The 27,424-nt window shown below is 44.3% G+C and overlaps 1 protein-coding gene across 1 annotated transcript; it reads left to right on the forward strand.

Annotated features, from left to right (window-relative positions):
* On the forward strand, positions 1-27,424 carry LOC138285187 (sushi, von Willebrand factor type A, EGF and pentraxin domain-containing protein 1-like). Its single transcript, XM_069224827.1, has 5 exons — positions 1-286; positions 15,956-16,090; positions 18,108-18,275; positions 19,257-19,460; positions 22,469-27,424. The coding sequence occupies exons 1-5, from the start codon at positions 223-225 to the stop codon at positions 22,480-22,482; spliced, it is 585 nt and encodes a 194-aa protein (XP_069080928.1). The 5' UTR covers positions 1-222; the 3' UTR covers positions 22,483-27,424.

Raw genomic sequence — 27,424 nt, forward strand, 5'->3', positions numbered from 1 at the left:
CCTTCGTGGTGGCGGTGAGGGCCTAGAGACTGCATTTTGGACGGCTAAACTCGATCCGGTACATGTGTGTATATGCACCTCTATGGGCGGAATATCACCCTTGATGTGACCTCCCTAAGAACGCTGGCTGGAACGGAAGAGGCCCTCGTGGGACGCAGTGTCCAGGGAGCGGGCCTAGGTCCCCCGGAGGACAGACTAGGCAGGCCTTGGCCTTGAGCCGCTATGCAGTTGCCCCTCCTCACGGTGCTCGTCCTGGCCCGAGTTCTGGCTGATGAGGAATACACGGGTGAGTACAAGCATTAAGGGGGGCCGTGGGGATTGGAGCGAAGGTCACCGGATAAAATCAGAGGAAGGGGGATGAACGCGCGAATTAAGGAGACTATCCTGGCGCGCAGCAAAACTCAGTGCACGGTGGGGATATTCTGCATACAACTGAATGCAAATCTGTTGAAAATTGGTGCCAATAAATTGCGGAGGTTGGGCAAGTTTTGCGCCTGCAGAAGGACATGCATCAATTTCAGTGAGAAAAGGCGAGTATAAGGAAGGTTAATAGTTTCACTCTATCGCGATGTAACTGTTCATTACAATGACCCCAGCATTTTGGCATTCAGTCAAATGCCCTGTGCCTCTGTATCTCGGTAGGTATTCAATTTAATGTTCCCCGAATCTTCGTTTTGGTAGGTGCCCAGTGTAAAGCCTCCTTCCACTTGGTGTCCACAAGTGTCCAGTGTAATGCCCATATCTCTTGGTATTAACTCGTGGGTGTTAAGTGTAAGTCCCTCTGCCCATTGATAAAATATGACTGTAGTGCACGTGTTTCTATCGGGTGCTAAGCGCACTTGCCCATAATTTCCTACAGTTAACAACGGGAACATATAACATCATCGACCTGGAGCAAAGGTCTGCTTTTTGCCCCAAACTGACCTCGAACCAAGATAAACGTTCTGTTAATTCCTTTTTGGGGTAGGGGCACCAAACCAGGATGTGCACAGTTGCACACAGTGAGTAGGACTCTCTGCCCACACACATACCACGTGGCTCTTCCTAGTACTAACACTTAATAAAACGGGATCCACCTTCTTATAAGCATTTTTTTCCTTCTTTTAAGCTTTTATTTTCTTCTTTTAAGCATTTTTTCAACATCACGCAGCATACAATATACTTGAACAATTAAAACACTATAATGCCAGAATCCACACCACATGAGTGCAGGTGAGTTACCTTTCTCCAAGTGAGTTTACTGTAGGACAATGTGTTGCAGGGGGCGAGAGCTGGTAAATACAGTTCACTAGCATGCCAATTTTCCATCAGGAAATCTTTCTGGAATCTTGAGTTTTCTTACTTGTCCTGAAGATTTTTCCCACTGCCTGATCTGACCAACACTCTACTCCTGTGGCCATAGTGACCCTTAGGTTTGACCAGAGGGAAATGTACAAACTCAACGCTGCAGTTGGGCTTCACCCCATTGCTGCCAAGGACTTCAGACTGTTTACCATTTTGGGAAAACCTGGGATGGCGTGCTATCTCATACATTCTCCTTCTATAGAAACTGCCAGCATCCATCTAGGGAGATCCTTGTTCTAAATGTGAGTTGTGGAGAGCAGACAAGCAGTGCTACACCAAATGTATCATTTTATCCTCCCAATTTGAGGTCCTCTTCAGGTGTTCATCTTGTCCCTTGGATCCGAAATCCTGAATTGGCTCTCTGGGCCGCAGTATGCTGAGGGTAATTTACCTTTGAATGCATGAATACATTGTCTGTCTCTGTCCAAGGGTGACTGTTTGATTGCATTCATATAGCATGAGTCTTCCTGCTGTAGACGATTGTCTGTGGAAGCGCTAGTCTCCCTTTGCTTTGTGGGGCCCAATAATTACTAACATTTTGAATGCTGCAGTATCCTGTGAGATCCATACCTCTTGGCAGCAGACTGTTATTGTCCCAATATTTAGGAAAGGCAATTGGCAGGACCCGCGCTGCTACAGGCTGCTTTCGCTCTTGGATTCAGTGGTTAAAGTAGTCAGCTACATCATGTTACAGAGAATAGAGGCTGGGATCCACCTGAATGGTGTCATTAGCAAGGTGCAATATGGATTTGTAGAGGGACTGGGGCCCCGGGAACAGTGCCTTAACCTTAGCCTACCGGTTGGAAAATACTCCATTACCAGAAAAGGACTCTCTTTACCTTTCCTTCATGGATTTCATGGATCCTTCATGGAATCTCTCTAAATTAAGGCTCACCCTTATCTGGATGGGCATGCCACAAACTTTGATGGATATTTTAAGAACATTACACTATGGGGTTTCAGCAACAGTCTGGAATGGCATGGATGGGGAGTGTACATCCCCCTTTACCCTGTTCTGTGGCATTCACTAGGAGTGCGTTTTGGCACCAATTTTTTGGTTTCTTTAATATGTAAATGACCTAAACTCAAAAAGTGTCCCTCTCCTGTTTTTGTTTTACCAGCAGACACCACAATCAAAGGTGTGATTTACACTGGTGATCCGAAAAATATAATCTAAGAACTCACTCTGGGTTCATTTAACCACGAGGGTGAGTCCGCCGAGGTGGCACTGTCCTACCAGGGTGGGGGTAGGTGGCCAAATGATGAAGCATGACCCTATTATGTGTGTGAGACCACCTATTCCGTAAGGAGAACCCCTAACATAGGTCCCAAATTAATGGTTTTCACAACCATTCCTGAAGAGACTGGATCACAACAATAGTGGTACTACCACAAGCTGGTCTTGTCACCCCTCATACTTTTTGTGTTCACGGTTCTTATTTTGGAACATGCCATTCTGGCCCTGTTTGATGTATCATCTAAAATAGGCAGTATATCAGTATTACCCTTGTTGGAAATGTATAATCTGAAATGTTTACCTGTGTTAATGTAAGGGGTGGGAGTATGGGGCTTTCAAGGCTGCACTTGTCTCCAGCCGGAGGAAAACTGTTTTTGCAGAAGCTTGTTATCTTTAGGCCCTGGGAGGCCCTAGTATTTTTGGCATGAAGAATTGGGCTTGGCCTCTGTTACTGATCTAGTGGGCTTTGCCCCACTTCTCCTCCGAGTTTCTATATTCAGTACCCAGAAAGCAACTTTAAACCAATGAGTTATAGTCAACTGCTTGACAAGCGGTCTTGGGCTAAGGATCCCATGACTGAATTATATAAAGTAAATAGTGGAAGACTTGGGAAGGCCAGACTTGTTTACCACACCTCGTGCCATCGCAAGAGGGGAAGTTGGTAAGCTTAACCTGAGGTGGGTAGTTGCTAGCAGAGAGGGCAGGGAGATCATGAAGCCCATTATGAGAGAGCTGGTTAGCATTCGAACCATTACAGGTGTTGAGACGTATCTTTCATATGTAAACAACACTTGAGAAAGGGCACCATTTATTATTTTTTTATTTTAAATAATGTTATAATTTTCAAGAATATACAGCAATGCAATAGGTCAGTGAAATGTCATAAATAAGAAGCAAGCAATGCTATGAGGATTAGAGTACAATGTACCATAACAAAAACAAAAAGGAAAGAAAAGACGGCAGGCATTTACTTCCGGAGGCCTTGGCAGTAAAGAGCCAGACAGCAGACAATGTCCTAAAAAGGCATACAAAGTCACGTAGACACATTAAATAACAACCAATTTCATTGTCTCATATCAACCCGCTCCTGCGTGATGTGGGGAACCGGACAGAGTAGTGTCAATGAAGCCTAAATAATCCCTAAGAGGCTGCCAAATATCACATGGTTGAGACACTGGGGGTTGGAGAGATGCATAAATCTCACTGGTGCTGTCACAATGAAGGAGGCTTGCGATCCAGCCTTCTTGGTTCCCCAAAGGAGTTCAACTTCTCTCTTGGCAAGCAAGAGTGCAATAGCGGCATAACGCCTCAGGCTTTTAGAAAGATCACCCACATACCCCAGTAGAGCCATCAGTGGGTCAGGATTAATATGTGTGCCCAATATTATTGATAGCAGACCAAATACTTCACTCCAGTAAGTACTAATGATGGGACATGTCCATGTCCTATGCGGGAAGTCAGCCAGTGGTGCAAGCCATTTAGGGCAAACAGGATCGGGAAGGATCCATGCAGGCCAGAGCATGGGGTGTTACATATGCTCTGCACAAGAATTTAAAATGCAACAGATTTTGTCGGTGATTAAAGGACACATAACAGGTCTGAGCGCAACAAACAAACCATATCGTCTGCGAAAGGGATCTACCCAAGTCCAACTCCCAGGCCTCTCTAAGCTTTGCATCATCAACGGGTAAGAGAGCAATGCTCGCCTTATATAGCCTAGAAACCAGATGCGTTCCTGTGTCTGCTGTGATAACTAACGTGAGGGGAGAAAAGTCTGCAGGTGCTAGTGGGCATGAAGGGAGGCGAGCACGGAGAGCACTCTGCAAACGACAGAGCACAAAGTGTTCCAGATGGGTGACGCCAACAAAACGTGAGTCCTCCGTGCACAAGAAAACATGTTCATCTGGAAAAACATCGCCAAGTGTGCGAATTATATATTTTTGCAGTGTGCGCTGTTCCAGTACTTCCTGTGAGATAGGAAAATATGGGTTCTTTGGCAATGGCAGTGCGGGAGAGTAAAGTAAATCATACAGTGGCACTTGTATAAGTTTACACCATGCCCAGTTGGTAGTGGATAAAGTTTGGACGTCATTGGGGTCCAAGGGATCTCCCCGGGGTAACAGCATATGCAAGGGTATAGGGGTAGCAAGGTCCCCCTCTGGAATTGTGGAAGGAATGCGCGCATCTGAATGAAACCAGTGATAGGAGAAGTGACACTGTGCTGCCAGGAAATAGAGCTTCATATGGGGCACTCTGAAGCTGCTGCTCTCATATGGGAGAGTGAGGACTTCCCACCGAATACGGGGGTGCCTGTCAGCCCAGACAAGCCGAGTCAGCAAGCCGCTGAGAGTATCCAAAAAGTTGTTAGTAAATGGAATCGAAACATTTTAATAGATAAAGAAACTGTGGAAAAACTATCATTTTAATAAGAAATATTTGGCCCGCCATAGATAGTGGGCGTTCCAACTGTGCAGATCTTTCAACCCCAGGTCCATAATTAAGCCTTAGAATCTTTTCTTTATCCCTGTGAATATGAACGCCAAGATATTTTGTCTAGTCATTGTACCATTTTAATGGATATTCTGAATGGAGAGGATTAGTAGAATCAGTGAGGGTAAAGAGTTCCGACTTCCCCCAGTTAATGTGTAACCCAGAGAATGCACCAAAGTGGACTATTTCATCCAAATTTGGATTCAGGTTATCTCCAGGGTGACGCGCAAACAAAAAAATGTCATCCTCATATAGCAATATGAGAAGTGGACCGCTGTTAAATTGTAAACCTCCATGAATATTCTTCTCTTGTATATGGCGCACCAGGGGTTCCATCGCTATTATAAAAAGTAAAGGTGAGAGACGAGTACCCCGCTCAACGGGGATGGAAGGGGGTAACGTTCCCTTTAGCCAAATAGTAGCAGTGGACTGCGAATAGAGAAGAGAAATCAAAGCTGTATAGCCCCACGGGAATCCGATCTTACGCTGAGCGACTTGAAGAATTGGCCAAGCAAGGGAGTTGAAGGCCTTCTCCGCATCCTACAGTGCTATGGCTGCCAGGGTTGTAGGAGACACTCTCTTCAGCACTGAAAAGACCGTGCGGAGGTTAAGAGAAGTGAATCGATGTGATACAAAGCCTGATTGAGCTGGGAAAATGATTTGGTCTAAAAGAAGTGAGAGTCAAATGGCTATCAACTTCGCTGGAACTTTGTTATCAAAGTTGAAAAGAGAGAGAGGCCTGTAAGAGCCGCATTCCACCGGGTCCTATCAGGCTTAGGCAGCAAAGTGATGACCGCCTCCCACAACGTTGGCGGGAGCACTCCAGTGTCGACCGCCTTTGCATAAACTGATTGTAGCTGTGGTGCCAAAAGTTCCTTATACGCTTTGTAAAATACCCGAGTGTACACTCCACAGTATCCATGGCCTGTATAATTTTGTCTACTGTGAAAGGCTCATTGAGGAACTGTTGTTGGGCAGTGGTTAACCACACCATCGCAATCTCATCAAGATATGCCTGCAACTCCTCGTGCGAAGGGGTGGGTGGGGCCATGTAGAGTCAGAAGTAGTCAAAAAATTCTGATTGGACCTCCAAGGAGCCCACGGCATGCGTGCCATCCCTCTCCTGACCTCTAATAAGTATGCAGACAAGTACGATGGGCAGAGTAAACGGGACAGTGTTCGTCCGGGGCGCTGGCCCTCTCCATATCTGCGAGCCCTAGCATATTCTCCCAGATGGAATGCCTCTCTCTCTCTGCCAGCTCGTGAAACTCATCTCAAAGCAATTTATGGTTGTGAAGGTAGGAGGCAGCATCAGACTCCAAGGCCTCACTCTCAATCAATGCCAGCTGTGCCTGATGAACTCCAGAGTGCTTAGAAATGGAAATGCCCCTAGTATACACCTTGAACGCATCCCACAAAATCGCATGCATGCCGATAGAGCCATCATTGAGCCTGAAGTACTTGACCATGGCCTCCCTTAGCTCCGACCTGAAGACTGCATCATGCAATGCCAGATCAGGGAAACACCAGGACCGCCAGATCAGGGAAACACCAGGACCGCACAACACCCCCCCTGCACAGGAATGGTAAGTATGAGCAATACCGGTTAAAGGTCAGATAACAGACGGGGGAGGTGCTTAATGGAGGCGACCAGTTGAGTAGTTGGTGTTGTATTCTGTATTTCTTTCCCGGTCTCTTTAAGGAATATGGAATTAGAATGTAAATACGTGGGAGAGTTGAAAAAAAGAATGTGGGGGTGGAACGAGAGTCAGATTACATGGGAAGCGGTACAAGTTGGATGTATTTCTTTGCTCGGAATAAAATATATAAAAATCTACCTGTTCCTGGATTACCTATACAACAGAAATTGGCGACGAGGGTTTAGAACCTGTTCCGGTTATTTCCTGTGCCATTACTGCTGAGGAGCCTTTATTTTGTCTAACGCAGCGAGTCGATGACCTTTCACAGAAAGACGTCTGAAGAGGAAGATATCTAATTAGCATACGACGCTAATTTGGAAACGTGCCTACTTTTATATAAGGGCAAGTAAACGTTTGCCGTCATGTTATTTTTTAAATTTTTATTTACAACGCAACGGGAACTGTAACTGTTGGGGTTGCCTAGCAACCAAAGATGCTACATTGCGCGAGCGCGTTTCATAAAACGCTCGCCGTCTTTATTTCAGGTTGTTTAACAACCAGCGTCGAAAACACTCGCGTGTGTAATTTTGGAAAACTGGGTAATCGAGATCCTTTAACCAAGCTTGTTATGGTTGCTTGGCAACTGAAAATCCATACTATTGTAGACATTTGGAAGGGCTGTACTTTTTAATAGGCTGTTTCTATTAACTTAAGAAGAAAGAAGAGTTAGACATAAAAAAAAAGAAAAACCTACTATTTATTTATAGACAGTTCAATTTACTCTCGAACTATTTATTTTGTTCACAAAAAAAAAGAGAATTTACATAATAATACAAAGTAATACATTTATCAATATGCAATTTGAGCCCCCTGCAAAATTTTTACAATTAAAAGGAGACCCTCCCATTCCTTGGTCTAGGTGGAAGGAAGAATTTTTAACTTACCTCAAAGTGATTGATGAGGATGGAATGTCTCAAGAGAGAAAGAAGAACATTTTATTACATTGTTTAGGCTCAGAAGGGCAGCTTATTTTTAGGACACTACCACAAGTAATGGTTCAGGATGAAGAAATTGACGTATTCAATGATGCATTGTGCAAACTTGAGAAAAGATTTAAGCCAACCACAAGCCTTGCATTGAACAGATTTAAATTTTATACTAGAACTCAACAGGAAGGTGAAGCATTTGACGAATGTTTTTACCAGTTTACGCAGTCTGTCTATGCACTGTAATTTTGGACCCATCACGGATGAGATGATCAGGGATCAGATCATTGTTCATGTGAGGAGCAAAAGGATTCAGGAACAATTATGGGTGATGGGGGATCCGAAGTTACAGGAAGTAATAAATATGGCCAAAGCACTGGAGCAATCGGAAAAATGGATGAGGACAGTACAAGAAGCTGAAAAGAACAGCTCATCTAATTGGGATGCCGTTGGAGCTGTGGGGAATAGTATTAGTTACAGTAGATCCACGTTGAAGGGTAATTCAGGAAACAAAACAGAGGATAGGAGTAAAAAAACTGATAGAATGTCATGCTATAGGTGTGGGAGTTTGAGTCATATTGCAAATTCTACACATTGCCCTGCGATTGGTAAAGAATGCAACAAATGTGGAAAGTCTGGACATTTTGCCAGAGTGTGTAAGGACATTAAAAGTGTTGATGGTAATGATAGGAAGAAAATCTTGTTTGTACAGGATGAGAGAGAAAAGGGGGTGGTACTTTCTGTCAAAAATGCTATCCTTGACAAAACTAAAAAAATTGTGAAACAGCCTAAGTGTACTATAGTGGTTGATGGTTGTGAACTGGAACTCATGGCGGATTCTGGTTCTCCTTGGATGATCATTACATATGATTATTTTCTGGCAAAGTTTAAGTCACTGTGGGAAGTATCTAGCTTAACCTCTTCAGACATAGTGGCTGAAGGGTTTGACGTTACAGCAATCAATATTCTTGGATATATAGAGACTTCTATGTGGTTTAAAGAACGTATTGCTGTGATCAAGGTATATGTTGCAGAGAAAGGGGTTAATGTCCTGGGATGGAGGGAATCCCAGGGCGATTGAACCAGTTATGCTAGTGAATGTTGGGGAAAAGTCCTGTTGGATTACATCAAAATTTCCTAAAGTATTTTCTGAAAAACTAGGGAAATAAAAAAATTACAGCCATAGGATTAAGCTTAAACAGTGTGCTAAACCTGTTGCGCAAAAATTGAGAAATGTTCCTATTGGTATACGAGAGGAGTTGAGAAGTAATTTGGATGAATTGGTGAAAGAAGGTGTTATTGAGGAGGTGGAGTCATCTGAATGGGTTTCTCCCATTGTTTTAGCTCGTAAACCAGACAAATTGTTGAGATTGTGTGTTGACCTGTGGGCCCTGAATGCTAATATTATAGTTAATTGCCACCCCCTACCAAATATTAATGAAGTGGTTAGCATGCTTGAAGGAGCAAAAATATTCTCTACGTTGGATCTGAGGTCGGCGTACCACCAGATAGAACTCACAGAAGACTCTCGTCATCTCACGGCATTCATCACTCCACAAGGACTGTACCAATTTAAACGTATGCCGTTCGGATTAGCATCAGCAGCATCTATATTCCAGAGGGCAATGTTTATGATGTTCAAAGATATGGACAAGTTTGTTAAGTGTTTTCAAGATAATGTTTTGATATAAAGATGAACAAGAACACAGAGACCATCTTGAAAGGGTGTGCAAGGTATTCGATAGGAATGGACTAACTCTTAAATTTAAGAAATGTCGTTTTTTTGCAGAATCTGTCGAGTATCTGGGGCACACCACCATCTCAGGCAACGGGGTAGTACCCAAAATATATCTGGTTAAAGCAATAGTAGATGCACCTAAGCGTGATAATCGTGAGAAACTTTTGTCCTTTGCTGGGTTATGTGAATACTACAGCAAGTTTATTGAGAATTTTGCGACTAAAATGGAACCTTTAATGGAGTTACCCTGTAAAAATGTAGAGTTTGTGTGATTGGATAGGCAGGAACGTGCATTTGAGTCTATAAAAAAAGAAATTGCGTGTGCACCTACCCTCAGACCTTTCAATGTCAAAGCTCGGTGTATGGTGACAGTAGATGCCAGTATGTATGGTATTGGGGGTGTCTTGTCACAAAGAATTGGAAAGGATGAATGGAATGTTACTTTTGCTTCTCGCACTTTGAATGATGAAGAGAGGAGATATGCAGTTATCGAGAAGGAGTTGCTCGCATGTGTTTGGCCTATTGAGCACTTTCGCAACTACTTATGGGGTTCACGGTTTGTTCTTCGCACTGATCACAAGCCGTTGGTGGGTATTTTATCCCCGGGTGGTGGTTGGAATGCAACTGCTCGGATTGCTAGGTTGGTGTCGAGATTGCAGGAGTATTCTTTTGAAGTTGAGTATGTGCCTGGTAAAAGCAATTCTGTAGCAGATTGTTTGTCGCATTTACCTCAAGAAACGCCAGACACGCCTGATAGAGGTGAATCCAGGGATTTGGATATTGTTTCCGTGGTATCTGAATTTGTAGCCAATGAGTTTAAATCTGTGGAGGCGAAGGAGTGGTTTGAGAAAGATCAAGAGGACTCTGTGTTACAACAAGTAAAATCTTTTGTGAAATTGGGTTGGCCAAGGAAGGAAGGAATATTAGAGGAAGTGGCTCCCTTCTTTAAGATAAGAAAGGAGTTGGAAATTGAGAATGAACTCTTGTTTAAGAAGGGAAAATGTATTCCACCCGTCGGCATGCGTTCGACGGTTTTAAGTTTGGCCCATCTTGGTCACCCAGGAATGTCGTCCATGAAAAAATTGATACGTACCTCTTTTTGGTGGCCTGGCATGGATAAGATGGCAGAGAGGACAGTTAGGGAGGGTAGTGTATGTATTAATGCTGAAAAGATGCTGAAGACTGTGCCTGCACCTTTGCGTCCTGTACCATGGCCAGATTCCCCATGGCAAAAGCTAGGGTTAGACATTTCTGGTCCTTTCTCTTTTCTACCTCATGAAGCAATGTTTGCTTTGGTGCTTGTTGATTACCATTCCAAGTGGCCTGAAGTAAAGTTAGTACTGCACGTGACCTCGGGTGTGGTTATTGAATTCCTTAAGGAGATATTCGCGAAGGAAGGTTATCCTAAGACTCTAGTAACTGATAATGGGGTTCAATTAGTTTTGAAAGAAGTGCAAAGGGTCCTTAAGTACTGCAACATCAAACATGTGACCACCTCTTTATATGAACCGCAAGAGAATGGTCAAGTGGAGAGGTTTAATCGCGTATTTAAAGATTGTATTGGTTGGGCACGGAGTTTTGGGGGAGTTTGGAAGGAAAAAGTAAGAGAAAAATTGTGGTATTACTGTATTACTCCGCATAGTACCAAAGGCATTAGTCCATTTAGATTATTAAGGGGTAGAGATCCTGTGTCTAAACTTTGTCCTTGGTGGTTCAAAAAGATGAGTGATAATAGTGATAGTGTGTTTGATATTGAGAAAGTTAAAAATTACGTGTTGAATAAACAGGAAAAGAGCAAGGAATCATATGATAGGAAGTGGAAGGGGAGAGAACCTACATTTCTTGTGGGTGATTGGGTCAGGGTAAGGAGGCCAGGATTTATAAGAAAAGACATGCCTAAGTTTGGTAGAGCCATGAAGGTTGTTAAGGTCTTCAATAAGAAGGTGGTTACTCGGGATGGCAAAGTTTGGAATGTTAACAGACTGGCAAAGTGTCCCCCTGAGCATGATGGTGAATCAGATCCAACGGGTTTGTGGTCCATGATGAATGAGAAGTCTGTTGAACCCATTTGCGCGGATGTGTTTGAGGATGGTGCCAGCGATGTGGTTGATGAAGAAGGAGGTGTTGTTGTAACCGATGATGCTGTGTGTAATAGAGATTGGGAGAACAGTGCAAGCAATGGAAGGAGTGGTATGGATGATGGGGTAGGAGATGATTCCATTGCATCAAGAGTGAAGTTCGATCGGCGCATCAGACAGAGATCTTCACAGTTAGTTGATTATGTATAGGTATCTATGCTATTACTCTTTATTCTTGGTATATATCTCTATCATTATTGATAGGGCTTTTATTCTGTTGTGTTTATTTTGTTAAGGGCGAAAATGTGTTTTATTCTGTATTTCTTTCCCGGTCTCTTTAAGGAATATGGAATTAGAATGTAAATACGTGGGAGAGTTGGAAAAAAGAATGTGGGGGTGGAACGAGAAACAGATTACGTTGGAAGCGGTACAAGCTGGATGTATTTCTTTGCTCGGAATAAAATATATAAAAATCTACCTGTTCCTGGATTATCTATACAACAGTTGGACTAATCAGGAGCCAGTAATTTATGCGTGTCCAGGTACCGTGGGATGCCAAATGAAACGTGTAGGCCCTTGTGTCAGTGTTATGGCGGCACCATGCGTCATGTAAGGAATATGTTTTGCAGGTAGTGTGCAGAAGTTGGTGGGAACGCGGCTTCGTGGTAGGGACTGTGGCAGTGGTGTCCATCGAGAGATCTAGCACCATATTAAAGTCGCCCCTCAAGAGTACATGATCCACTTCAAAGCAATCTATGTGGGCTTGTAAATCCTGAAAGAAGTCAGGTGAGTCAGTGTTTGGTGCATAAACATTAATGAGCCCGCAAGCGTACCTGTGATCATGAGAAATCTACCCTTCCCTTCTGAATAGGAGCAGGAGCTCACAAAGGGGAGGCTCTTGTGTATCAGGATGTATACCCCCGAGAGTATGTGCTGTAGATGGCTTAGTAGCGGGGCGAGCCCTATGTGGAAGCTAATGTATGTGTGGAGCTGCAGGTAAACATGTTTCTTGAAAAAAGGCAACTTGCACCCTGTGCCTGGTCAGATATTGCAGCGCCTGCTTTCCCTTACGAGGGTTATTAAGGCCTCGTATGTTCCAATATATGGAGGTAACCTCTGCAGACATATGATGCCTGTCATTGACATAGTATGTTGTGGCGTGATAGTTGGCAAGTCAGTAAAAATAGGAAGCATTGCAATAGTAAATATGCAGTCATGTTCTCAAACCCACAGACAAGAAACAACCCCCTCCCCCCACCCACACCTGGTGAGGAACAGCCAAGTGAATCCCATAATTCCACACTGCGTAACACCCCCAACGGGGCAGTAATAACTTTGGTATCGACCATGTGGGCGTGACAACGCAAGGGCGAATTAACCCCGCAGAACAAAAACTGAAAGATTAATTCAGCAGCATATTGGAACAGTGAGCGGACATAAGTATTAAGCTGCCTGATTTCAAATATCTCAATCAACAGACCACAAGATGGTTTTGCTAGTCGACAGATATGCATTGCAGAGCCATAGAATACAATCCCGCAAGCAGAGGCAGGCCTTTCATTCTGGAGGAAAGAGGTACCTGCTGGCAGAAGGAAGAAGGATCCATGATAGATGCTTCATCTCCGGTGGCAGAAGCCTGGGATGCAGTGCCCTGCCTGTGGTAGTGCTTGCAGGAAGTCATGGCATCAGCTGGATTGTCGAAATACCATGGTTTACCATGCACATCCACCCGTAATCTGGCCGGGTAGAGCATGCCATAACGTAGGCCCAGTTTTTAGAGTGCCCTTTTCGCATCCGTAAATTTCCTCTGGACATCTTGGACAGCAGGGGTATAGTCGGGGAAGAGAGAGACAACCCTGATAATCGAGGGGCCCCTTCTCCCTGGCGAGGCAGACTGCCATGTTGCGGTCTCTGTAATAGAGTAATCGCACTATAATGAGCTGCGCCTGTTCCTCAGGCGCAGGAGGTCAACCCAGTGAACGGTGCATCCTCTCAACAACAAACGTTGTGGTGAAATTTTGGCAGCACCGAAGATCCGCAAGCAGGCCTTCCAGAAAGAGGTCCTTCCTGCCGGCGTTTGTAGTTTCCGCGATCCAGGCGATATGCAAGTTGTTTCTGTGACCTCTAGGTCTTCGTTCTTAATCGCTATTGTGCGTAGCCTGGCCACCAAATTTTCCAGCCTCTTCACAGTGTTTGTGGTCCCATCCTCCAGTCCCGATATGCGTTCCTCAGCATACTGCAGTAGGTTTTGGTGTCTGTCAAGACGATCTCCCATGCCATCTATTTTGGCGGTTAGGGTGTAAAAAAAAAGGGTGTCAATTGCACGGAACACCGCCCGGAGCTCCACCTTGATGTCAACTCTGCCAGGCATTCCCAGTTTTGCTGAGCCGCCAGCAGCACCCCATTCAGGCAGCAGAGCCATAGTAGTCATTTCTGATGAAGGTTTCTCAAAGGGAAGCTTTCGTTGTTTGGGGTCTCCACGCACCATTTCCGTATCAGTGGCCACGCACTGTACCCCGCAAGGTCACAGATGAGGCAGTGGCACTATTTGAGTAATAAAAGTTGCAGTATAGCAAACGCCACCGCAGTACTAGGAGGGACATACCCTGGGAGTGCCAAGAACATCAGGTCGGTGACAGCCCCCGGATACCATGCAGCGACTGGCCAAATATTGCAGCATTGGCGACCAGGACTGTCCGGGTTAGAAGGCCCGCGGATCGGTCAACAGCCCAGCCCATTGGGTCGCGTGTATCATGGATCACAAGCGGTCATGTGTAAGTCATGCAGCACAGCCGAGAGCGGAATCCGTATGGGCCTCCAGTAAGAGGGGCGATAAGAGGGACACCAACCAGCATCAAAACGTCCCCCGAAGACAACATGCACATAGTTCCACATGGGGCCCCACATCCATGTGCATCCAAAGAAATAATGGGTTTGGTGCCCAGGCGCTCCTCAGCTTTTAGCTGTGCTGTACGTGGGGTAGCCGGAGCGTTCAATGCAGGCCATGTGCTGCCACCAATCTCTCCCTCGTCTCCCATGATCTCCAGCCAGCAGGGCGAGGGACTCTTGCTGGCAGTGCCCACAGCACTCGGTCCCAGGCCACTCCACGCTGTCCAACCGGCCGCCCACCTCAGGCTCATGCCCCCTGGGAGAGGGCAACTTTGACCAAATGTTGCATGTAGACAGTTAGATGCCATCTTAGCTTCCTGATAGGGCAGTTTGATTATAAGTGCATTTTACTTTGCCCATGCGATGAATCCCCCCTGCCCCAAACTATGGAACATTTTTTTATTTTTCTGTAAATATTATCAATTGTTTAATTGTAAATACCTAGTACTAATTCTAAAACCTGTGGTTTTTATCAGTATAAGCCTGCACGTTATTTTCTCCATATGCTGCCTTACTATTCCACGTGTTACTCTGTTGAGAGCGCTCTTAAAAAATGCCTTGCCGGGCGCAAGTCCATTGATTTCCAGCTCTCTTTCAAGTCCGAATGCTCATTTTATTGTATAGGTACTGCATTGGAGCACTTTAATTATTATGACTTTATTTTTGTGCACAGCCACCTACGTGGTAGATGGCTGAATTACAAAGTGTGTAGCAATATGGAATAATCATGTTCTTAATGTTGTTTTATGTATTTGTATTGCATTTAATATAGTTTTATGCTTGCTCTTTTATGATAATATGCTTATAATCAAATAAAGATTAAATCAAATCAAAGTCTTCCTCCTGTGTGTGATTGTTCTTTGCAAGGATACGTTTTTCCCAAGAGTCTTTAATTGAAGGGAGATTCTTCTGGTACTGGAAGTGAATTAGTCTTTGCTTTGAATCGGTTACCGTAGCTTATTCTGTCCTGACGGTGATTCTTTGGATAGGTTTGTGTATCTGAATCTTTTCCCTATAGGTGATTGTCCAGAGTTGAACAAGTGCATAGAGGACTTCCTTCTGTGGGTGTTTTATTTCGACGGGCACATCTGAGCTTTTTTCCTGTGAATTATTTCTCTTTATGAGCAATTATATCTTGGTCTCCCCCTAAAGATGACAAGCATGGGGTGAGCGTGTGTATTTGCTTTTATATTCCTTTGGGCTATTGCTGTTTGATAAAAAAGTGTATCAGCGTGTTCCTGTGGAGTGTGATTGTCTTTCTCATGTGGATGGTTGCCTTTACATGTAAAAGCGTCATTGATGTTTTCTTTCACTTCTCCGGGTATTTGTTTTTGTCCTCGTGTGGGTATTTGCTTTTCACACTGTGTTTTTCCAAGGTGTTGGATTAGTTCAGAGGTTGCAGAATGGTTCCATGGATTGGTGTTAAAGGAGATTGGTGATCAACGGAATAAAGAGTGCCTACATCTAGTGCTGTAATATATTAAACATATACAAAATAATAATGAACTGTCTATGGATCGTACTTATTTGTCTCCTCTCCTGATGGTCTCCAGGATTCTCTGACACCTACTGGGCTGGGACAACCCCCATCTGTTTGGGCCAATGCCGAGGTCTTGATCGTGAGCTGCGGAGGGACCGGTGCGGGGATGGAAGCTGCTGCTTATTTGGATATAAGGTTTTTTGCAGAGGTATGGTATGGTCCTTGCCACAGTCAGAGAGTGCCCATAGTAGGCATTAGCACATTCATACATAGCCAAATCTCTGGGGCTATTGGATACTTAAGATGTCCACTACTAATGCTTTGGGGCGTTTAGTTAATAGGTTGAATCCCCTGCGTCTCATTTTTCTCAGAAACCTTGTCCTTGTGCAACTGTGTCCATCCCTCAACAGCTGTCTTGGTTTTTTCTATTTTTTTTACCCAAAGATTGCCTGTTCCACCCCGTCAGTTTCTCTTGTCACTGCTCCATAGCTTGTCTCTTTAGGTTTTGACTAGACAAGTCATGTGCCATCTCTGCAAGACTTTGTGTACATACAGTGGGCTTACAGTCTGCTCATAGCTCACCATTTGTTAGCTTCAGTGTTGCTTTCAAATGCTTTGCTCCAGTTTATCACATGGTGCGGGCAACATGTCCTCTTTTGCGTTTGCCCCACCGTCCCAGAGCATGGACTAAGTACTTGTGTCCACGGATGCTGTTTGTGGAGCTGCTTTTTGTGTTCAAATGCTCCATATGAGTGCTTGTGTTTTTAGTCAATTTCCCATATCCTTGTCCAGGTAGTTTCAGTTCTCTCCCACCCACCCACCCTTCCATGTTGCTTCTTTCCCCATCATACCACCCCTACCCTCTACTCTAGGCCACTGCTCACTACTCTGCAGCAGTGTACTCTGCACCACTCTACTCTACGTCACTGCACTCTACGCCAGGGCACTATACACCACTACTCTTCTCTGCACCTCTCTACGCCATTGCACTCTATGCCACTCTACTCTACACCACGATATTCTATGCCACTGTTCTCTACGTCAGTCCACTCTACTTTACTCTTCTTCACTCCACTGTCGGCCACTCCATTCCATGCCAATCTATACCACTCCACTCTACGCCACTCCATACCACTCAGTGCCGTGCCACTCCACTCTTCTCAACGCTGCTGTACAATATTGCCAAAAGACATTGGCAAAGCCAGTAGCTCTGACACACGCAAAACCTTTGGCTTTGCCAATGCTTGTTTAGTGATGCTGTTCGCCCTATGGTGGGAAAGTGCCAGCCTCTTCTCCGTGATCACCTTTAATTGATCAGCTATGGAAAACCCCTCTTTTATGGCCTACCTGCTGTTTCCTTGCTCGTTCCCTGAGTCCTGAACAGTAAACTATGTAAGTCTTCTAGATAAGAGGTAAACATGAGGTCAGGGGAAATTGGGGGTCCACAAATCCTACTCAGATGGTCCACAGCTGCTTATAAAATTAAATAATATTAACAGATTATTAAAGTGTTTATAAATAAAGCAGCAAATGTACAACTGACAATTTTAAAACATTCTGTAAATGTGGAGGATTTTGAAATTGGAGGCTATAAATTCGTTTAGAACCCTAAAATTAATTAATGGGAGCAGTTCAAACAAAATACAGCATGGACGATGGGTGGCCTCAATTGAATTTAGAACAACTCTCGCCCTCCCATCAAAATTAAAATGTAGATTTTTTTTATATTTGTTTGTGAACTAATATTTAATCTTTTGCATATTTGTTTGATGAATGCTTGTTTCTGTAATTTTTATGTATCGTTTTGCCGTTCAAAATATCGAAAAAGGTTTAGGCCAGGACCTCTTCCTTCCAGATATTACCCAGTGATGGGTCCCCACCTGCCAATAACGACTCAGTAGGGGGCCCCGGGTTCCAGTACTGATTGAGTGGGGGTCCACAAAAGCCAAAAGAGTAAGAACCATTGTTTTAGATACTTGTTGCCCTCAGTCCCCGCTTCCCATTTTGAAGGCTTGTGTCCCATTTTGTAGAGATGTCCTGGTCCGTACTGCTTAGAACTATCCTTCTACCACCTTGTTCATTTCACTGATTTCCACCGTCCACTTTCTTGCCTTTAGGCCTTTGTGCTCATATCGGGTCCTATAGACCACCAAAAATGAAGAAACCTAGGAATTCTGCAATTATGCTGTGCTGCTAATGCTTCTGTTTTCCTTTTTAATCCACAGTGAATTGTGGCCAACCGGAGTCTGACTTTAACTCAGTTGTACATGGCAGTGACTGGTGGGTTGGCTCTGTGGTGAGGTACGAGTGCCGACCGGGCTTCCTGTTGCTAGGGGATGCTGTCAGTACCTGTCTGGCTGATGGACACTGGTCTCCCAAACCCTCCTGTCTGAGTGAGTATTGGCTCTGCACCCCAGCTCTCTCCCAAATAGTTGTGTTCAGCTTTTAATGTACTCATTGACGACAACACCACCTTTAAATTGGACAATTCTCATTGGAGGTGAAGCACTTCACCAACTACCAACATAACTTTACGCATGCTCCCACATCTTCCTGGCCCTTCATTTCTCTGGTTTGATTTCTATGTAATTTGTGCATCTTCTTTCACCGGTTTTCAAATTTGTAGCCTTAGTAGGAGTTTTTTTTCAGAAAGATTGAGTAACATCAACTCAGTGCTCTGCTTTCGTCTTTGGAGTGCGCACAATGTTATGTTTATATCAGCTGCTAAAATGTTGTCTGCAAACCTTGTAACTTTTAGAAAAATTCTACAAGATGATCTGCACTAGCATTCCGTTTCATGACTGGTAGGCCATGTTATCACAATTTTACCTTGTTCATTGAGAATGGATCGACTGATGAGCAAAAACCATTGCTTCCTTTCCCTTCTCCTGGCCAGATGTTTAGGGGTGTAGGAAAGGTTGGCATATTTCAACAAGTGGGGTTGTACAGATCACTGCCCACCCTGCTGCCCTGACACATAGGGTTATATAAAGCGGGCTGATGAGGGGGGAGGTAGCTTTCTGTGTTTAATGGTGTCATGTAGAGCGGGTGAGAAGGAGATACTGTATAGTGCAAGTGTTCTGTTGTATACAACTCCCAAGTCTATATAATATTTACTTTTTGGTTTTATATAGCGCAAAGACAGCAAATAAAAGAGTAAGACTTGCGTTTTGTTCATTATTGCCCCGCCTGATCCCACTCCGAGCCTCCTGTTTGACAGAGCCCCAATCCATCATTTTAGAACATCCAGACAAATAACTTTGATTCTGTATACATCTTGGAAGGTTGTGCAGGGTTCTTATTAGGATATTCTGTGATACAATTTCTCCTAAACAGTGTTATTGAAGATTGGCTACCTGTTTTGTCCACCGCAGGAATCTGTCTAAGTGGGCGGCTGGAAATGAATGAGCGTGATTTTGGAATGGGCTGCACCTCTAACTGCACCAACAAGTCCTATGTTGGAGACCCCCTAGGTGAGGGATGTCTGCGGATTGACAGATGTGTGACTGCTGAGTCAGACTGGACCAGATGGTTTGTGCAGTGCAAGGTCTGCAAATGTGACTGCTACGCCCCCTGTGGTAAGTACCCCTGGGGTACATTTGTGGGACTGGTGCTCTCTGCTGTGGATATACCTGTGAAACCAACACTAGCAATTCATTCTGTTACCTGTGTCTTCTGTTTGAAGCCATTAGTATGAATATCTGCATCAAATTCTGGTTCTTCAGTGTCATGATGTAATAGGCGGAAACAAGATGTTTCTCACTCTTACGGCATCACTACAGGAAGTGAGTGCATCCTTTGTGTTTCTCCTCTTCGCCTGGGTCTTAAGTGATGCAGCGGAATTGCGCTTGGCAGTCTCCACTTGATTTCTACCTCAAGTCCTTGGTCTTCACAGATTCCAGGGAGGTGGGAGAACGCAGGTGTTGTGCTGTCTGCACCAATCACCACATTTTCTAGTCCCACGTTGACAGTTAGAATATGTAGCACTGATTTAGTCACTGTCAGCGGGCCGCCAGCTCTCTGTTCTCAATGAGAGTGTGGCTTTGGCCAAGGAGGGAGGGAGGGCACTGATGGTGGTGGGATGAGTGGCAGGAAGTATATTACACATAATGTGACAACCAAATTTTAATATGTATATCACTCATTAGAGTTCATAGGTTCCAGAATTTCTGGCTGAGGAACCTCACCCACTCGTTTGTGGCATGCTTAATCATAGACAACCTTAAGCCATCCTGGTAAGTATATACTGGAAGGACGAACTCAACCTTCAGAAGGAGTTCTTAATAAATGGTTACTGAATAGTTTCAGGGATCCCGAATAATAAAATTATCCCAGGTAATGCCTTTGTAGTCGCAACAGAGGGGGCGAAGTAGACTAAACAGCTGGCACTATCTCTTGAAAAATGAGAGATGACAGTTCCTCTTTTGTCGGAACCGTGAAGACATTTTTGCCCTTAGAAAGGGTAGTGTGATTTTTGTTCTTGCAACCAACTGGCGTATGAAAGCTACACCCATTAGACCCCCGTATGCATGAATATACATGCTAACTGTTTAATGATCAATCACCGCCCTGCAGAAGGCCTTTGACCCATAAGGCATTCTGAATGACTGAAACATGTTGGCGTAAGATGAGGATGTATGAGAAATAGGTGGTCATTACGACCCTGGCGGATTACTTCCGCCAGGGCCGCGGGACGCGGTGGCACCGCCGACAGGCCGGCGGTGACCCGCGGGGCATTCTGACCGCGGCGGCTTAGCCGCGGTCAGAGAAGGGAAACCGGCGGTCTCCCACCGGTTTCCCGCTGCCCCCAAGGAATCCTCCAAGCCGGCGCAGCTTGCTGCGCCGGCTTGGGGATTCCGACTCCCCCTCCCGCCATCCAGTTCCTGGCGGTTCTCCCGCCGGGAACCGGATGGCGGGAGGGGGAGTCGCGGGCCCCTGGGGGCCCCTGCAGTGCCCATGCCAACGGCATGGGCACTGCAGGGGCCCCCGTAAGAGGGCCCCAAAATGTATTTCACTGTCTGCCTTGCAGACAGTGAAATACGCGACGGGTGCAACAGCACCCGTCGCACCTTCCCTCTCCGCCGGCTCTATTACGAGCCGGCATCCTCTTGGGAAGGGAGTTTTTCCCTGGGCTGGCGGGCGGTCTTTTGGAGACCGCCCGCCAGCCCAGGGAAAAACTCATAATACCCTCCGCGGTCTTCTGACCACGGAGCGGTATTATGGAGGGCGGAATTCTGGCGGGCGGCCTCCGCCGCCCGCCGGAATCGTAATCAGGCCCATAGTGTTCATTATTATTCCACAGTCTTTTTTTAATATTACCTCCGGTGCCTTTGGATTTATCCTTGAGGTAAATTTATTAATCTGGATCCCTGAACCTACACAGTAACCATTCATTAAGAACTCCCTTCTCTTGGAGGTCTAGCCCTTCCTGGCAGGAACTAGTTTCCAGGAGGTGGTGGGGTTACTCCTGATGATTCTTAATTCAGCATTAGAGATTAAAAATCCTCAAAAATGCATTACGATTTTATAATATCAAATATTTGAACCGTTCATCCAAGTCATTAGACTGCTTTTACAGTACGAGTAAGAAAAATGTCCTAAATCCATTTCGGGGCCATCAGGTAATTTGCCAGGGGGAACATATGGTGAATGAATGAACACATTTCACAACATATCATTGCACTGCAACAAACAGGAGCAACAAACGAAACTTGTAGTATACAAATATGTGCGGACTGCAAAAAGGTCTGCAAGCATATGTCTACTACTAACTACGTTTGTGTTCATTCATTCACTATACTTTCCCCCTGTCAAAGGATCTGATGGGCCTGAAATGCATTGGGGACATTTTTCTTACCCATACCATCATGTATCAACAGTCTGATGACAAGGATGGATTTTTCAAATATTTGATATTATAGAAACATATTTCTTGAGGATTCTTAATCTCTTGAGTGGAATTATATGGATTGCTGAGGTATCAACACAATTGTTTTATATGTAAAAAAAAAAAAAGCTATGAGCCCCGGGACTACTGTAGTGGAGGAGCGTTGTCCCACTGGCTAAGAGCCAGCAGCAGAAAAATACAACGATATTTGAATATCGTTTTATTTTTCTGCTGCCGGCTCAGCCAGCAGGGAGGGGCGGGTGTGGGCCTCAGGAGGTGGGAGGGGGAATGAGGACTTGTGTGCACTAAGTGCGCATTTGTGTTTGGACGGCCTAAGACGGCCGTCCAAACACACATGCTCACTTAAGTTTCTCCAGCCCGGCTGTGTACACAGCCATATTGGATAAAGTGCACAGGCCCCAGGGTTGTGTCAGACCAATCCTGGCTCTGCTTACAAGTAAGCAGCGCCAGGATTGCTGGGGAGCCTCTTACAGGAAAGGAGGACAAGCAGGCGGCAGTAGAGGACAGTGTGACGGCGACGTACTGTACGTTTTTTTTTGTTGTCTTTTTTTTAAAAATGTCACATCGCGTGTTGTAATAGATGGTTGCATTTATCATGTACATGGTCTCCCTTCGTCTTGCTAATGTGAAATATGCTTCCAGGTCATGCCACATCTGATCATCTCTTTTTATGTCTAGTTTCTGTGGGATAAAGCTCAACTGCAGTGAACGTGCAGGGGAAGAATAGCTGGCACTCTACACCCTCGCAAAGCACCGTGAAGTGCCTGTACAGGATGACAACAAAAACAAACCTGCAAGAAGGTGGAGATGACATCTGCTTCATTTGTATCTGGGGTTCCCCGCTAGATCACACTGATGCAAAGGATTAAATGTTCTGTCTTGAGGTGGAAATGGTTGCTGCTATAGGGAATGTATGGTGCTCCTTCAATAGCCAATGATTCATTGACTCACAGTATTCTCTTTGTTGATCACCTTCAGAAGAGGCGAGTGTCTGAGACCCCAAAGCACTACACAGGACCCAGCCTGCTTCTCCATTTCCCCTTCTTGTGGGTTCCAGAACTATCCCAATCAGGAATAAGGCGGTGCATGTTGTGGATTTCCATCTGCAGAAGTCTATGAGTAAAGGCTAGAGATACTGTAGTTTGGTGATCGAGCTCAGAGTTCTCCATTAGGCATCCTCTGTCCTGTGAACACGGATGCTGAAACTAGGAGTGCGGGTGGTTCTGCAGCAGTCCCAGGCCTGGAGGCAGATCAGAAAGGTAATGAAAAACAACTGGGCCTTAGAATTACTTTTCGTTTCACACAGCATTGGCCGATTATTCAAACACAGTGAAAGGTCAGCGACAATGGAGAAGAGCCTAAAGAACAGCTTTAAACAAACCACTGCTCATTCTCTGGTCCTGTATGTTTTAGTTTACATTATATGGCCTCGAAGAGATGTCGTTTGCTAACAAACCTTTGTCGCTCTTGTGATTGAATCTTATGGGGGATGAAAATGTGCCACATAAAAAGTATCAATGCAAAAATAGCTCCTTTTTAAAAATGTAAATGATTAAAAATTACTCATTTGAGCCTTTTAATTGTAGGGTATGGTGAGAAAGCAAACAAGTACACATGTAATTTAACATTTTGTGCACCTATGGGTAAAACCACTCACAGTGGATTTACGAACCTTAAAGCCCCCCCCCGCAAAGTACTTGTAGGGCCCGCCATTACCCCTAGAATCAGTCAGGGGCCTGCCACCCGTGCATAGTGTACTGTGACCTTTGTTACGCCCCTGGCCACTCAGATATTACTTGTCTGTTTTAAATATCACATTTTGTTTAGTTCAAATTGACTAACTTCATTAATTTATTCAAGAATATTGTATTACTGTGCATCCTTGAATCACCGGTCAATAAAATGTTTGAGGCTGCCATCTCATCCGCCTGCTTCCCTCCCAGAAGCACACCCTCCCCACTTAAAATATTTGGCCCATTTGCTACACTCGCTCCTTCAGTAACAGCAGCTTTTTATTTGAGGAACCCTCTAAAGTTTTACCTCAGCAACTCCAGCAGGGAACTGTTTCAGCACTCCTGGCTATGAATGCAATTTTTCATAGCGTTATACTTATACACCCCATTCCAGGTACATTGCTGACGGGCCCATTCTCGCCTTCCAGAGAACCTCCTTAGACAATGATATGTATTTATTATTTTGCAGAATGAAAAGTAACCCGGTGACCCCAAAAATTGTAAATTATTTTAAGGAGGTTGGGATGCACATCTTAGCTTGAGAACAGCCCATGTCTCCATGCATTAAGGTAGAGTCGGAGATGAATGAGTAGGAAAGAGTGGCCAAGGTATGGTGCCCTGCAAGGGACACAAGAGAGTGCTGTAGTTACCATATCCACAGGAATTCGCACACATGTTTACTATTCTTATTGACCACTGCTGGACATTGTGGGTTTGGGCAAAATCTCAGCACTTTTGGCTGGTTGGGACCGTTTAACTATTACCCACGTGTCCGTCTAGTGTTAAGTGCCCTCAGCCTATACAATATGGTTGAGTTTTGTAACATGGCCTTTATTTAATAAACACAATTTCAAGGTGACTCTTTACAAAGCATTCTAAGCGGTTTGTTCAAGCACATCGAAGAGAGGAAAGTTGAAACTGGAGGAGATTTGGAGAAACAAGTATGGTTGTCTGCAATATCAAACTACAAGATAATTTTTCTATCTATGCACCCCGCCCCAAAAATAGGGGCAGAGGCAGGAATAGTGCGGTCTGCGTGACATACTTAATTTGTTCCTGTGCTATTGGCAACAATTGCCTTAGATGACCTCCAAAACAAATGTCTGTCTGCTTCTTATTGTGCCCCTTTACCTGCAATTACGACAGTGACATGTAACAGTCATGCAAAGGCACACGTGTGAGACAACCAAACATACTATGTGAAATTCACTGAAACCAAGAGCAGTTGCCTTTGTACTGTATTGTTTTTTAATTGGATGTATTTTGTGCATACTATCGCAGATGAGACATCTGTGAAATCCAGAATACAAGGTTAGTGGTTATTATTGTTGATTGTTGAGATTAGCCTTGTGCTCTTAAGAAACTGTTCCATGCACTTCCTCCAGTTTCTTTTTGGAAGATTGGATTCATAGAACTTAGGTGTGATCATTAGTGGTAATTCCTGCAAATAGAAAGTGCGCTGAGTAGATAGGCTAGAAGAGGTTGCATATTGCTAGATTACAAGGACTTGTTACACAGAAGGAGAGTTTGTGATTTATGTGGAGAGTTATGTTTATTTTGCAGAAATGTGTTACAGAGTTAGGTCCATATTTATACTCTGTGCCGGATTTGCGTATTTTTTTTTTACGCAAATCTGGCGCAAACCTAACTCCATATTTATATTTTGACGCTAGACCCATCTAGCGTCAAAATATTGGAGTTAAAGTCATTTTTTGCCTGCGGAAAACTACCTTGCATCAGTGAGATGCGAGGTAGGCGTTCCCGGGCAAAAAATGACTCTAAGGCCCTTGCGCCTTATTTATTCTCCCATGCAAAAATCATGCACAGGAGGAGAAGGGCCTTAAATAATGGTGCTAAGCCTGCTTAGCACCATTATTTAACGCCTGGGTCAGGGCAGGCGTTAGGGGACCTGTGGGCCAATTTCCATGGTCAGAGACCGTGGACACAGCCCACAGGTGCCCTTCCCTGCACCCAGGGACCCTACATCCACCCCACCCACACCTGTAGGACACCTAAGGATGGGGGGACCCATCCCAGGTAAGTCCAGGTAGGTTTTTTGATTTTTTTTAGAATTGCCATGGGGGGCCTAACTTGGGCCCCCCTACATGGCACTGTGCCCAATGGCCATGCCCAGGGGGCACAAGTCCCCTGGGCATGGCCATTGGGCTGGAGAGCATGACTCTTGTCTTTACTAAGACAGGAGTCATGTCAATGGGGGTGGTGTGTCAAAAAAATGACGCTAGTCAGGTTAGAGTAATTTTTCGGACTCTAACCTGACTAGTGCCATTCTTTGACGCACAACCTCCTGTTTCCCCTACGCCTCACCCACCCGGTTAGCACCATTTATTTTTATGCTAATCGGGCCTTACCGCTAGCTAGCATAATTCCTTAAATATGACACCTGGCTGGCGTCCAGGAATGGCACTAGCCGGCGGTATACTTTTTGACGCAAACCTGCACTAATGCAGGTTTGCGTCAAAAAGTACAAATCAGGGCCTAAGTGTTTTCATTGTGCAGAAAGTTGATTGAGAGATTTTGTCCACTTGAGTATTCATGAAAACTATAGCATAGAAGATAATTCCAAGATTTCATACTATTTTTGGTGGAGATCTGAGTTCATCTGGCTAGAAAGATGAAACATAGAAATTTCAGCACGGGCCAGTATTGCAGTTTTTGAAGCATTTATTTAGAAGGGATTCCATGTCATCAATTGATTTACGGCTATGAGGTAGTTGTTTAGTTTTGATTTTCCTTGGTCCTTAAGGGTTTTTCAATTTGAGAATTATCTGTGTGTCATCCACATAGTTGTAGCAGATGAGTTCAATACTGTTGATAAGGTCTAACTGTACTTTCATGTGTATGTTGAAAAATAGAGGCAGGGTGAAAACTTTTTACGAAGTAAGGATTTGAGGAAAAAGGGTCGTATATGAATCGCCTTAGACCTTTTGCTTAAGTAGCAGGGATTCTAAATAAGAGTGATTCCATGTAGTCTGAAATTCTTCGACTCAAATGTTATGGTTTCATGGTGTAGTGACGAAAGCTGCTAAAATAAAGTAGTAGAAATGCAGGTACTGCAATTTTGTTGACTGTGTTTTTATGTCATCCCAAATTGTGATTATGGCAGATTCAGTCCCTCTTCCTGGCCAGAGACCTGCTTGGCAGTCGGACAGTAGTTGGTTTTCTTGAGAGCTGACTAAATGTTGCATTCTCCCAGGTTTCTTTTGTCTCTCCTCTGGGTTCTACAGGGTAAGAGCGCCAAGACACCATTTAATTTCTGAGGTTATAATTTCTTGAAAGGATGATATAGATGGAGATTGTTTTTTTGCTGTGGCTGTTTTTGGATGCATATTAGGGAAACTGTTGTTCCTCAGGATTGTAAGGTAAGAATCCAGTGAGTCTGCTTTGGTTACAAAATGCATTTCTAGATTGATGTAGAAGTCCTGTGAAGCGGGTATGGAGATTTGACTTCTTGTTTTTGTCCTTTTTTATGTATGGTTAGAAATTTCTGTTGTTTCTCTTTTGATGCATTTTATTTTAAAGGTTCTTGAATTTGAGCTATGCCCGGTGATGTGTCAAGATTTGTTATTTTATCTCTTTCAACTCCATTCATCCAAAAAGCCACCTTCTTTTTTCCTGAAAGTTATGTATTGTAAGTTGATGCTTCCAGTACATGTGAGAATGCAAGCTGTCCACAGAGAGCTTCACTTTTTCTACAGGAGCAATGGATTTCACCAGCAATCACTAATAATGGCCAGAACCGTCTACTGATAGACCATACAAGGCACCACTTCACAGCCAGACCAATAACTGTCAAGCCAAAAACACTAAATTTAAAAATATGCTTTACTTGTAAAGAAATAATAATATAGGTCAGACATGGAGCCTGACGACTTGGTTAAAT

The sequence above is a fragment of the Pleurodeles waltl genome, chromosome 3_1 (genome assembly GCF_031143425.1).
Source record: "Pleurodeles waltl isolate 20211129_DDA chromosome 3_1, aPleWal1.hap1.20221129, whole genome shotgun sequence".
Classification (NCBI taxonomy): Eukaryota; Metazoa; Chordata; class Amphibia; order Caudata; family Salamandridae; genus Pleurodeles; species Pleurodeles waltl.